Here is a 12,500-nt window from a genome sequence, read left to right on the forward strand (position 1 = left end):
TCCCCCCCCCCCCCCATGCATCCACGTACGGCTTTCCATCTCGATGTAGAGAGACAGATTATGAGCCATTATGAGCCGGCGAGGAGACGACACGCCAGCAGCCTCTGTCGACGACCACGTACGCCCTCCTTCTATGGGCGGCGGGGGCGGGTGGAGGGGGGGGGGTAGTTACATGTGATCTTGCATGTCGTTGCAGAGGAGAGATAAAGATTAAAAAAAATTGTTTTGTTGATTTTGGTTTATATTTTCATTTTTTTTTCTAGTGGGGGGTGGGGGGGTGGGAGGGAGAGGAGGGGGAGGATTAGGGAGGGAGGGAGGGAGGGAGAGTTTGAGAAAGGGAGAGAGAAAGAGAAAGATACATCGAAAGACAAATCTAAAGAAAAGGAAAGAGAGAGAGAGAGAGCGAGAGCGAGAGCGAGAGAGAGAGAGAGAGAGAGCGAGAGAGAGAGTAAGAGAGATAGAGAGAGAGAGGAAGAGAGAGAGAGAAAGTGAGATATATAGAGAAAGAGAGAGAAAAAAACCCCGAAAACCACCCAACCAAACCAGAAACCGCTAAACACCGAAAAACGGCAACAAACGCCCAAAAGGGGAGCCCGGCGAGGCCAAGACCAAACGCACGTCCCCTTTCCCTGCGTCTGCGGCGGAGACTGAAGCTCGAGACGCGACATTCCGATGCAATTCGCCCTCGTTCACATCGCCTGGGGGGAAGGGGGGAAGGGGGGGGAGGGGGAGGAGTTCCCGCCTTGCTTCACATACGCTGGGGGGGGGGGGGGGATGAAGATGGTGGAATAGGGGGTGGGGGGAGAGCGAATGGATATACATATATGCATAGATCTGTATCCGTAAAAAAATTATATGCGTACACACACACACACACACACACACACACACACACACACACACATACACATACACACACACACACACACACATAGGGAAAACAAACACACAAACAAAAAACAACAACGGATAAATCATATATAGTAAACCCGTGAACCAAAAATCCGCACCACCTGCAGCGGCCTCACGAAACTTCTCGAAGCTCCCCCCCCCCATCCCAAAAAGGGGGGGGGGAGATCCTATCCCTCCTATCCGATCCTTTGCAGGATGGCTCTCCGCTGGTCAAGGGGGGGGGGCGGGGGAAGGGGAGGAGGAGGAGGAGGAGGGGGAAGAAGGGGGGTAGAGGGTAAGGAAGCGGGAGGGGGGGTTTAGTCCCTCTCCCTTTTTTATCTCTCTATTTCTATTTCTATTTCTATTCTCTCTCTCTCTCTCTCTCTCTCTCTCTCTCTCTCTCTCTCTCTCTCTCTCTCTCTCTCTCTTCGTGAGTCTTTCGCCACTGATAAAAATGGTATCAATAATGAGGGTAATATAAGAAAGAAATAAAGAAAGGAAGAAAGAGATAGATAGACAGACATAGCTAGATAGATAGATAGAGAGAGAGAGAGAGAGAGAAGGAAATGAGAGAAAGAAGAACCCGTATGAAAGAGCCGGTTCCCCCCTCCCCCTCCCCCTCCCCCAGACAAAAGCTGTGCCCCCCCCCCCCCCCCCCCCCGCCTCTCAACAGGTACACGTCTCAAGACTCCCGGAGCCTCCTTCCTCCCTCCCATTCCTCCTCCATTTCCTCCCCCTTTTCTTCTTCTTCCTCTCTTCTCTTCTTCTTTTTCATTCTTCCTCCATTTCCTCCTCCTTTTCTTCTTCTTCCTCTTTCTCATTATTTCTCCATTTCCTATTCCCTTTGACGAGATTGAGATATTGAGAGAGAGAGAGAGAGAAGGAGAGAGGGAGGGAGGGGGGGAGAGAGAGAGAGAGAGAGAGAGAGAGAGAGAGAGAGAGAGAGAGAGAAGAGAGAGAGAGAGAGAGAGAGAGAGAGAGAGAGAGAGAGGAGAGGAGAGAGAGAGAGAGAGAGAGAGAAGAGAGAGAGAGAGAGAGAGAGAGAGAGAGAGAGAGAGAGAGAGAGAGAAGGAAAACACCCAACCCTCCTTAAATCCCTCAACAGACTCCTCAAAAGGAGGCCTAACTTTGACGAAATAAAATAGAAAGAAAAGAAAAGGAAAAAAAAAAAAAGAACGAAAGAAAACAAGATAAAATCAACACGCATGGAACGAGACAGAAAACAAAAATGAAAGTAAAACAGAAAAATAAGTAAACAAAAAACAGCAAAATAATCTATAAAAAAGGCAATCTATATTTCCGTATTTTCGAGAAATATTTAATTTAATACGAATCGAAAACTGTCAGCGAAGAGGCTGGGGGAGGGGGAGGGGGGAAGAAGAAGGGGGGGGGTGATGACAACCGGAAAGTGTTGCCAGACGAAAAAAAAAATGTTGAAGTAGCCATAATAACGGACCGAAGATGGGGTCTAGGAAAAGGATAAAAAAAAAAAAAGAATATTTTTAAACATTGAGAAATAAAAGACTAAGCATTTTTTCAAACTGAGTAATAAAATAAAGAAAAATAAGAGAAAGAAGGAATAAGAGAATGAAGGAATAAGATAAAGAAGGATAAGAGCAAGAGGGAAGAAGAGAAAAACGTGATAAGAGAAAGAACGAGTAAAAGGAAGACTAATAAGAGAAAGAAAGAATAAAAGGAAAACGTGATAAGAGAAAGAACGAATAAAAGGAAAACTAATAAGAGAAAGAAAGAATAAAAGGAAAACGTGATAAGAGAAAGAACGAGTAAAAGGAGGACTAATAAGAGAGAGAAGTGGTAAGAGGGGGGGAGGGCCAGGGTGTTAGGGGGGGCAGGGGGTCACAAGGGGGTGCCAGCGAGCCGTGGTTATCGAGGGTGACATCTAGAGGTGCAACGACGCGCGAGACGAGGCTCACTGGTCACTCCGTATGAAAGGGCGTCGCCATAAACCTGGCAATGTATGGCGACGTTTATGCGCAGGAAGCACGGCGCTCCATGAAGGATCAGTGGCTGGGTCGGCTCTCGCTCTTTCTCTCTCTCTCTTTCTCTCTCTCTCTTTCTCTCTCTTTCTCTTTCTCTCTCTCTCCCTCTTTCTCTCTCTCTCTCTCTTTCTCTTTGTTGCTTGTTTCTTGTCTCCTATCTTTCTCCTTCTTCTCTCTCTCCCCTGCTTATCACCGTCTTGAAAACCAAAAAATCTTTACAACGAAAACAAACCGATAACGATATAAACCGTTCTCCTCCCCCTCCCCCAACCCCCCCCTCTCTCTCTTCCCTCCTTCCTCCTTCTCCCTCCTTCTCTCCTCCCCCTCCTTCTCTCCTTCCCCGCCCCCCCCTCCCACACCCCCGCTCATTCATTCAGCGCCAAGACGGTCGAGGACCAGAAGACCGACAGACCCACAAACCACGAAACTTCGAAGACCAGCAGACCCCCCCAAAAAAAGTAAATAAATAGAGACCAGAAGACAAAAACACAAAAAAAAACAAAAAAAAAAAAACAAAACAAACAAGAGACCAGAAGACCAGGTGACAAAAAAAAAAAAAAAAAAAAACAGAAACCCATGAGACAAGAAACCCCAAAAGCCAAGAAACCGAGAGACCAGGAAACCGAAAAACAACAAGAAACCAGAAAAAAACATGAGACCCGAAAATAGGAGACCAGGAGACCAGATGACCACAAAGACCAGGAGACCAGATGACCACAAAGACCAGGAGACCAGATGACCACACCCCAATAAGGACGAGCGAACGCCTCCTTGCTGAGACCGCCTTGCAACGCGGACGGCGGATCGGAAATGAGGTGTGGGAGAGGGAGGGAGGGAGAAACAGAGAGATTGAGAGAGAGAGAGAGAGAGAGGAGAGGAGAGAGAGAGGAGGAGAGGAGAGAGAGAGAGAGAAGGGGGAGAGAGAGAGAGAGAGGGAGAGAGAGAGAGAGAGAGAGAGAGAGATGAGCGAAGAGAAGAGAGAGAGAGAGAGAGAGAGAGAGAGGAGAGAGAGAGAGAGAGAGAGAGAGAGAGAGAGAGAGAGAGAGAGAGAGAATGAGAATGAGAAAGAGAGAGAGAGAGAAAGAGAAAGAAACAGAGAAAAAAAACATAAAAAAGAGACAGCAATACCAAAAAAAAAGAGAGAAAGAAACAGACGACAAAAAAAAAAGAAAGAGAAAAAAAAACGCAGACACAGAGAGATAGAGAGGAGAGCGAGGACAGAATCCAGACAGGCCCATAGCCCGCCCAAACCGCCCACTCGCCCGCCACCCACCACACTAAGTGCAAACCTGTGTGCCGGCCTACGTCAACAAACGCGTCGCGGTGGGCCTTGCCGTCACTTTTGCGGGGGGGGGGGTGATTGGGAGGGGAAAGGGGTGTGGGAGTAGAGAGGGAGGGAGGGAGGGGGAGGGGGGAGGGAGGGAGGGGGAGGGGGGAGGGAGGGAGGGAGGGAGGGTGAGGAGGTGACAGGGAGGGAAAAGGGGTGTGGGAGTAGGAGAGAGTGAGGGAGGGAGGAGATAGAGAGGGGAGAGGGGAGAGGGGAGAGGGGAAGGAGAGTCAGAGAGGAAGAGAGGAAGAGGGAGAGAGAGGAGGGGGAAGGGTATGAAAGAGGGGGCGTGGGAGAGAGGAAAGGGGTGAAAAAGAGGAAGAGGGAGAGGGAGAAGGAATGCAGGAGAAGGGTACGGGATAGTGAAAAGGAAGAGGGAGGGATGAAGCAATCAAAAGGGGAGGAAAAAATGTTTTAGGAATGCAGCTGGAACTTGGATTTTTATCTTCTCTTTGAATGTCTTTCGCCCACAATGTAAAACTAGAGATAATAAGAAAAATGAAACAGAGACAGACAGACAAACAGATTGCTATGGATATTATGACAGACTGACACGCTAGACAGAAACAGGTGGAAGGGAGAAGAACAAGGATAACAATAAGAGAAGAAGAGAAATGAAAACGGAAGGAAGAGAAAAGAAAGCGACATGAGGAAAATGCGAAAGAGAAGAAGAGGAAGAAAATGAAGAATAAGAAGGAAAAGAAGAAATAGGAAGAAGGAAAATAAGAAACGAGAAAAGAAGAAAGAGGTAACAGAAGTACTAGAAGAAAAAACAAAGAAAAAAAATAAAAGAACAAGAATAAGAATAAGAATAAAAAAACAAGAGCGAGAAAAATACTAAGAATAAGTAGGAAGAGGAGGATGAGGATGAGGAGGAGGGGGAGGAGGAAGAGGAGGAGGAGGAGGAGGAGGAGGGGGAGGAGGAGGAGGAGGAGGAGGAGGAGGAGGAGGAGGAGGTGGAGGAGGAGGTGGAGGAGGAGGAGGAGGAGGGGGAAGAGGAAGAGGAGGAGGAGGAGGAGGAGGGGGAGGAGGAGGAGGAGGGGGAGGAGGAGGAGGAGGAGGAGGAGGAGGAGGAGGAGGAGGAGTAGGAGGAGGGGGAGGAGGGGAAGAGGATGATGATGATGATGATGATGATGATGATGATGATGATGATGATGATGATGATGATGATGATGATGATGATGATGATGAGGAGGAGGAGGAGGGGGAAGAGGAGGAGGAGGAGGAGGAGGAGGAGGAGGAGGAGGAGGAGGAGGAGGAGGAGGAGGAGGAGGAGCCCGAGCGAGCGCCTCGGCGAATAAATCGGCGAGCCCTCGAGAGCGACGCTCCTTTTCAATCCGCGTTTGTGTCGGCGGCGATCCCGTGTAAACAGGTGGATAAACCTGCAGCCTCAGGGTTATCTCTGGTCGATAACCTCCCTACAGGAACCCCGTGGGACCTCATCTTCCCTCCCCTCCCCCCTCCCCTCCTCCTCTTAGCTCCCCTTCCCCCCCTCCTCCTAGCTTCCCCGCCTCCCCTCCCCCTCTTAGCTTCCCTTCCCCCCTCCTCCCCTCCCCCCTTTCCTCCCGCCCCCCCGAAATCCGTCACTTTCGCTATTTCTCTCTTTATTTCTTTCTGTTTCACTTATTCGTTCTTTCTTGATTTTTTTTCATTTTCTTCTTTCTTTTCTTTTCTTCCTTCGTTCTTCGTCTAGTTATTATCCTCGTCCTTTCCTCTCCACTTTATCTGAGATAATGATGATGGATCTCTCCCTCCCCCCCCCTCTCCTCTCTTCCCTCGAGATAAATAGACAGAAAGAGAGAAAGAGAGAACGAGATAGACAGTTATATACATAGAGGGAGAGAGCGAATGAGAGAGAGAGAGAGAGAGAGATAGACATATATATATATAGAGAGAGAGAGCGAACAAAACAGACAGACAGGCAGACAGAGATAATAAGAGACAGCCAGACTGACAGAGCGAGAGAACGAGCTAGACAGACAGACAGATAGCCAGAGATAGAGCAGATAGACAATGATAGAGCAGATAGCCAGAAATAGAGCAGATAGTCAGAGACAGACCAATAGACAGAGACAGACCGATCGACAAAGACAGACCGATAGACAGATATAGACCAGATAAACAGAGACAGCGCGAGGCCAAACAGCCCAGTGTGAAGCCCAGTGTGAAGCCCAGTACGAAGCCCGGTGTGAAGCCCAGTACGAAGCCCGGTGTGAAGCCCAGTACGAAGCCCGGTGTGAAGCCCAGTACGAAGCCCGGTGTGAAGCCCAGTACGAAGCCCGGTGTGAAGCCCAGTACGAAGCCCGGTGTGAAGCCCAGTACGAAGCCCGGTGTGAAGCCTGGCCGAGCCCAGCGGAGCGAGTAATCCTTTCTTCCGCGGCCGACGAGCGCAGGAATCCCGGGCACTCGCCCTCAACAACGCCGCCGCTGCCTCGCTTGTGCTTCGCGTTTCTGCTTCTGCTTTTTTGCATTTGTTTTTGCTTTTTTATTTTGATTTGATTTGTTTTTTGCTTTCGTAGCTTTTCTCTCTCTCTCTCTCTCTCTCTCTCTCTCTCTCTCTCTCTCTCTCTCTCTCTCTCTCTCTCCCCCCCCCTCTCTCTCTCTCCTTTTTCCTCCTCTACTTCCTTCTTTATCCCTGTTTTCCCTTTCTCCCTCCTCCGTAGACGCGTCAAGAGGGCAGTCCGTGCTTGAATAAAAGCCTCGGCTTCCCAAGCATCGTATGGAGGCAGGTGGTTCTTGAACCTTTATTTTCGTCTCTCGCTCTCCCATCTTTATTCTCTCTATCTTCTGTTCCTCTTTATATCTCATCCCCTTGCCTCCTCTCTCTCCTTTTCTCTCTTTTCGCTCCCTGTCCTTCTTCCTCCATTCCTTCCTTTTCCATTCTCTCTCTTCCTCCTTCCTTCCCTCCCTCCCTGTCCCTCCTTCCTTCCCGCCCTCCTTCCCTTCCCCCTCTCTCCCACTCTCTCGTCTTTCCCCTTTCTCTATCTCCCTCCTTTCATTCGTTATCTTCTGCATCTCTTTCTTTAAAGCACTTGTCCCTGCAGGAACCCCGAGCCGCCCTGTGTTATGAGAAGGAAGACCAGCAGGTTCACGAGGATTAAATTCCTTCTTTTTCTTCTTCCTCCGCCTCCCCCTCCCCCTCCTCCTCTTCCCTCTCCCCCTCCTCTTCCTTCTCCTTCTCCTCCTCCTCTTCCTCTTCCTCCTCCTCCTCCTCTTCCCTCTCCCCCTCCTCTTCCTTCTCCCTCTCCTCTTCCCTCTCCTCCTCCTCTTCCTCTTCCTCCTCCTCCTCCTCTTCTTCCTCCTCCTCCTCCAAGCCCTCTTTCACCTCCTCCCCCTCTTCTCCTCTTCTGTTTCCTTCTATTTCTATTCCCTTTTTTTCTTTTCTTTCTCCTTGTTCATTTTCTTGTTCTTCTTCTCCCTTGTTCTGTCCTCTTCATTTCCAGATTGAAGGAGAAAAAAGAGGAATGAGGGAGAAAGAGAAAGAGGAAGCGAAGGAGAAGAAGGAAGAAGGAAGAGGAGGAGAGGAGGTGGAGGAGGAGGAGGAGGAGGAGGAGGAGGAGGAGGAGGAGGAGGAGGAGGAGGAGGAGGAGGAGGAGGAGGAGGAGGAGGAGGTGGAGGAGGAGGAGGAGGAGAATACCTCGATCGTCATCCCAGGAACGACAGGAATGGAAGAGACAAAAAAAAGAAAAAGAAAAAAGAAAGGAGATGAAAGGGAGAGAGAAAAAAGGCGGGGAGGGGGGAGAAGGAGACAATGAAAGACAAAGAGAAGTGGCGAAGGCAGAAGAGTAGAAGGAGAAGAAAAAAGAGGAGGAGGAAAAAAAGAAGAAGAAAGGAAGGGAAGAGAGAGAGAGAAGAAAACAGGTGCGTTCGTGATGGCGGGGAGGGGGGGGGGGCGTCGGGGATGGCGGTTGAATCTTTGATTTTTTTTTTTTAGAACCAATTTTTTTTCGCTGTTTCTTATTTATATACTTACTTAGTTATTGATTTTTAGTACTGAGCTTATGGACCCGTTTTTACAAATGTGTAGATTTTTATCTCACCATCTATTTATCTGTCTCTCGTGGAAGGGGAAAGGAGGGGAATAAAAAAGGAAAAAAGAAAATAATAATAATAAAAACTAGCAAAAAAATAGCAATAAAAAAATCCACTCACAAAAATAACCAACAAGCACAGCCACAAGCAAACCTCACACACCCACACTCACGCAACACTCCCCACTTATCCCTACTCATCCTCGCGCTTCCCCACACTCACCCAACTAATCCTCACTCATCCCCACACTCACCCAACACTCCCCACCCATCCCCACTCTTCCCCACCCCCTCACCCAACACACTCATCCCCCAACACACACCCCAACACACTCACCCTAATCTCCTCGACGGTGATGGAATCGGCCGTGTACTGCGCCAGGAGGTGGGGGTCCAGCGGAGGCGACTCCTTGATCTTGGACGCCAGGAAGAGACACACGGTGCCCAGGAGCTGCAACTGCTGCCGCCGGATCGTCACCAGCGAGAGAAACCGGTCCATCATATTCATGGCCAGAGTGAACACCTCCTCCTCGCGCCGCTCCTCCTGGCACACCTGCGGACGGGTTCGCGGAGGGAGGGAGGGGGGGAGGGAGGGAGGGGAGGGAGGGAGGGAGGGAGGGAGGGAGGAAGGAAGGAAGGAAGTAAGGGAGGAGGGAGGGAGGGGGGATGGGGGGGAAGAGAAGGAAGGGAAGGAAGGAAGATGGAGGAATAGGGGGAAGAAGGGGCAGTGTTGGGAGGAGAAGGAGAGGAAGGAGGGAGGGAAGGGATGGGAGTGGAGGAGTTGGAGATTGGGGGGGGGGGTAGGGGAAGGGAAGGTGAAGGGGTGGAGAAGATACGGACGATATAGCGAGGGATTGGAAGGAAGTGCGCGGTTGACGAAGGTGGGGAAGGGAAGGGAAGAGTAAAGGAAAAGTGGGGATTGCAAGAAAATGGAAATAGGGCAGAAGAAAGGGATAGGATAAGAGTAAAGGGAAAGAAGAGGAGGAGGAGAGGAGGAGGAGGAGGAGAGGAGGAGAGGAGGAGAGGAGGAGAGGGGGAGAAGAGGAGAGGGGGAGAGGAGGAGAAGAGGAGGAGGAGGAGAGGAGGAAGAGAGTGGGGAGTGAAATAGAGAACGTGTGGGGATAGAGGGGAAAAAGAGGGGTGTTGGGGAAAATGAGGGGAAGGGAGAGTATGTGAATGGGGTTGGAGTAGAGGAGAGGATGAGAAGGAGGGAGAAGGAGAACGGGTGGTCATGAAAAAGATGGAGGAATGAGAAAGGAGAAAAGCAGGGGGAGGAGAGGAAGGTAAGAGGGAAGAAGGGAGGGAAGGAGAGAAGGAATAAGAGAAGGAAGGAGGGAGTGAGTGAGTGAGGGAGGGAAGGAGGGAGGGAGGGAGGGAAGGAAGGAGGGAGAGGGAGGGGGGAGGGAGGGTATGGGGAGGGGGATGAAGGACACCAGAGGAGGGTATCATCAGTGTCGGAAGAGGGTAGGTGGGGGGGGGGAGGGAAGGAGAAAAAAAAAACATTGGATTAGTAGACATATGTTACAGTTTCATAATCATTATCATCATTATCATTAGTAGTAGCAGAATCCTCATCATTGTTATCAATCTTATTATCATTATCATTACCACGCACACCATAACCATAACGAAATTCATCGAGTCATTTTCATGACTCAAAATAAGTAAAAAACAATAACAAAATATAAAAAAAAATTTACCCAGAAAAAAAAGTCAACGTCACTCTTAGGTCTGACCCCCCCTCCCCAATTATTTTATTTTGTGCGCGGCCAAGGGGGGGGGGCCCCCCTTGGCCGCGCACAAAATAAAATAATAATAATAACAATAATAATAATAATAATAATAATAATAATAATAATAATAACAATAATAATAATAATAATAATAACAATGATAATAATAATAATAATAATAATAATAATAATAATAACAACAATAATAATAATAACAATAATACGTCCAGCCCCACACCCTTTCGAAGTTCCTAAATGGCAAAAAAGATAAATAAATAATGCTTAAACAAACTCAACCAACCCAAAGACAAACCAACAAACAAACCAAAGAACAAACGAAACTGAAATCCAAAGATAACACGCATCTTCATACGCCAAGGTAGGCCTACGTGACACGCTCTCTCGTTATACCATTTCCCCCCCCCCCCCTTCTCTTCTTCTCTTTTCGCCTCCCACTCGCAGCGACGGGCGAAGGGATGCTGCCTCTTCGCCCAGCATCCAGCGCCATCATCTCGAGAGTAAACAAGTTATCGATGCTGTTATCATCTGCCACGCGTCCGCACCGGCGTCGCGCGGGTCAGCTGATCGGCGTTTGTGGGACGAATTTATAGGCGGAAGAGGGGGGGGGAGGAGGAGGAGGAGGAGGAGGAGGGGGAGGAGAAGGAGGAGGAGGAGGAGGAGGAGGAGGAGGAGGAGGAGGGGAGGAGGAGGAGGAGGGGGGGGGGGAGGAGGGGGGGAGGAGGGAGGAGGAGGAGGGGGAGGGGGAGGAGGAGGGAGGAGGAGGAGGGGGGGGAGGAGGAGGAGGAGGAAGGAAAGGGAGAGAGATGCCAGAGGAGGCGATGGAAGGGAAGTAGGAGTCGAAGAGGAAGAGGAGGAGGAGGAGGAGGAGGAGGAGCGAAGAAGGACGAATAGAGAGGGGGAGAGCAAGAGGAGGAAAAGAAGAGGAATGGAAATAAGACGACCGAGCCAAGAAGAAGAATAAGCAAGATTCAAGAGAATGAAGAACGAATAAAAAGAGAGAAATTAACCTAATAACAAGCGCCACAGCAAACAATTACCCTCGCAAAAATAAATTGAAAACAACGAAATAATGAAACCGCAGACAAAATCGCCAAAAACCGCAAGGCACTCCGTGAACCCCAGGTCAACCCCCAACCCCCTTTCCCCTCCCCTTCCCCCACTTCCCCTCTCTCCTCTCTCCCCTCCCCCGCACTCTACTCCCCCTCTCCCCTCTCCCCTCTCCCCTCTCTCTCCACCTCCCTCACTCCCCTCTCCCGGCTCCCTCCCCCCCCGCCACACCCCCCTTGGCCCGCAGGGGCGGGGGGAAGAGGGCGGGGCGTGGGAGTCAGTTGGAGAAATCATAAAAATAGCAATTTTTTTCCTTCTTTTTCTTTTTTTTTATTACTCTCCCTTTTTTTTCTTTTTTTTCTTCCCTTTTTTGGCCCCTTTTTTTCCCTTTTTTGGGGATCTTTTTTTTAGGCGTTTTAAGAGGAAAGGGGAGGGGGGGGGGGGGGAGGGAGGGGGGGGAAGGGGGGAGGAGAAGAGAGAGGAAGGGGGAAAAAGGAAAATAGAAGAAAAGAGGAGAACAAGAGGGAGAGGAGAGGGGAGAGAGGGAGAGAGGGGAAGGGAAAAGAGAAAAGAGAGAGGAGAAAAAAGGGGGGGAGAGAAGAGGGAGAGAAGAGGAGACGGAAGGGAGAGAGGAGGGGAGGGGGAGGGGGAGAGAGAAAAGAAAAGGGGGGAGGGGGAAAGGGGAGGGGAGAGGGAAAAAAAGGGGGGGAGAGGGAAGAAGAGGGTGAAAGGTTTTGGGAGGGATGGTATGGGGAGGGGGGGGGGGGGGAGGGGGGAAAGGGGGGAAAAAAAATTTTAAGGGTTTTTTGGGGGGGAGGGGGTATGTAAAGAAAGAAGGGAGCGGAGGAGGGGGAAGAGGGGGAGGGAGAAGAAGAAGAAGAGATTAGAACCCCTTTTTTTAGGGAAAAGGGGGGAAAAGGAAAAAAAAAAGAGAAGGGAAAAAAAGGGAGAAAACCCCCCCCCCCCCCCCCTTTTTTTTTTTTTTAAAAAAAAACCCCCCCCCTTTTTTTTTTTTTTTTTTTTTTTTTTTGAAAAGGGGGGAGGAAAAAGGAAGAGCCTTGGGGGGGGGGGGGAACGAACCCTTGGGATGTGCTCAAGGGGTGGGGATGGGGATTTTTGGGGGATTCCCAAGGGGAAGGGGGGGGAAAAAAAAAAAGGGGACTGAAGGGGGGAAGGGGAAAAAAGGCGGGGGGACTGGTTTTTTCGGGTTTTTTAATTAAAAAATTTTTCCCGATAAATGTTGCCAAATTTCTTGGTGTCGGGGGGGAATCCTGGTCCCCCTTTGGGGGCCCCCCCCCTAATAAAAGGGGCACAAAATCAAAATTTTCCCCCTTTCCCTGTCAAAAGGGGAAAAAAGGGAAAAAAAAGGAAGGGAGGGGAACGGGGGGTTTATATTTTTTGGGGGGTTTTGGGGGTTTCGTGGGTTTTTTTTTTTTACCTTTGTCTTTTC

At 49.7% G+C, this 12,500-nt stretch overlaps 1 protein-coding gene across 1 annotated transcript in view; it reads right to left on the minus strand.

The window, feature by feature from the left end:
* LOC119590182 (G1/S-specific cyclin-D2-like) overlaps positions 1 to 12,500 on the minus strand; it is a 90,801-nt gene that overhangs the window by 68,758 nt on the left and 9,543 nt on the right. The window contains exon 2 of the mRNA XM_037938973.1: positions 8,587 to 8,802. Coding sequence (XP_037794901.1) covers positions 8,587 to 8,802 — 216 coding nt within the window. The remainder of the gene's footprint in view (positions 1 to 8,586; positions 8,803 to 12,500) is intronic.

The sequence above is a fragment of the Penaeus monodon genome, chromosome 26, assembly GCF_015228065.2.
Source record: "Penaeus monodon isolate SGIC_2016 chromosome 26, NSTDA_Pmon_1, whole genome shotgun sequence".
Taxonomy (NCBI): Eukaryota; Metazoa; Arthropoda; class Malacostraca; order Decapoda; family Penaeidae; genus Penaeus; species Penaeus monodon.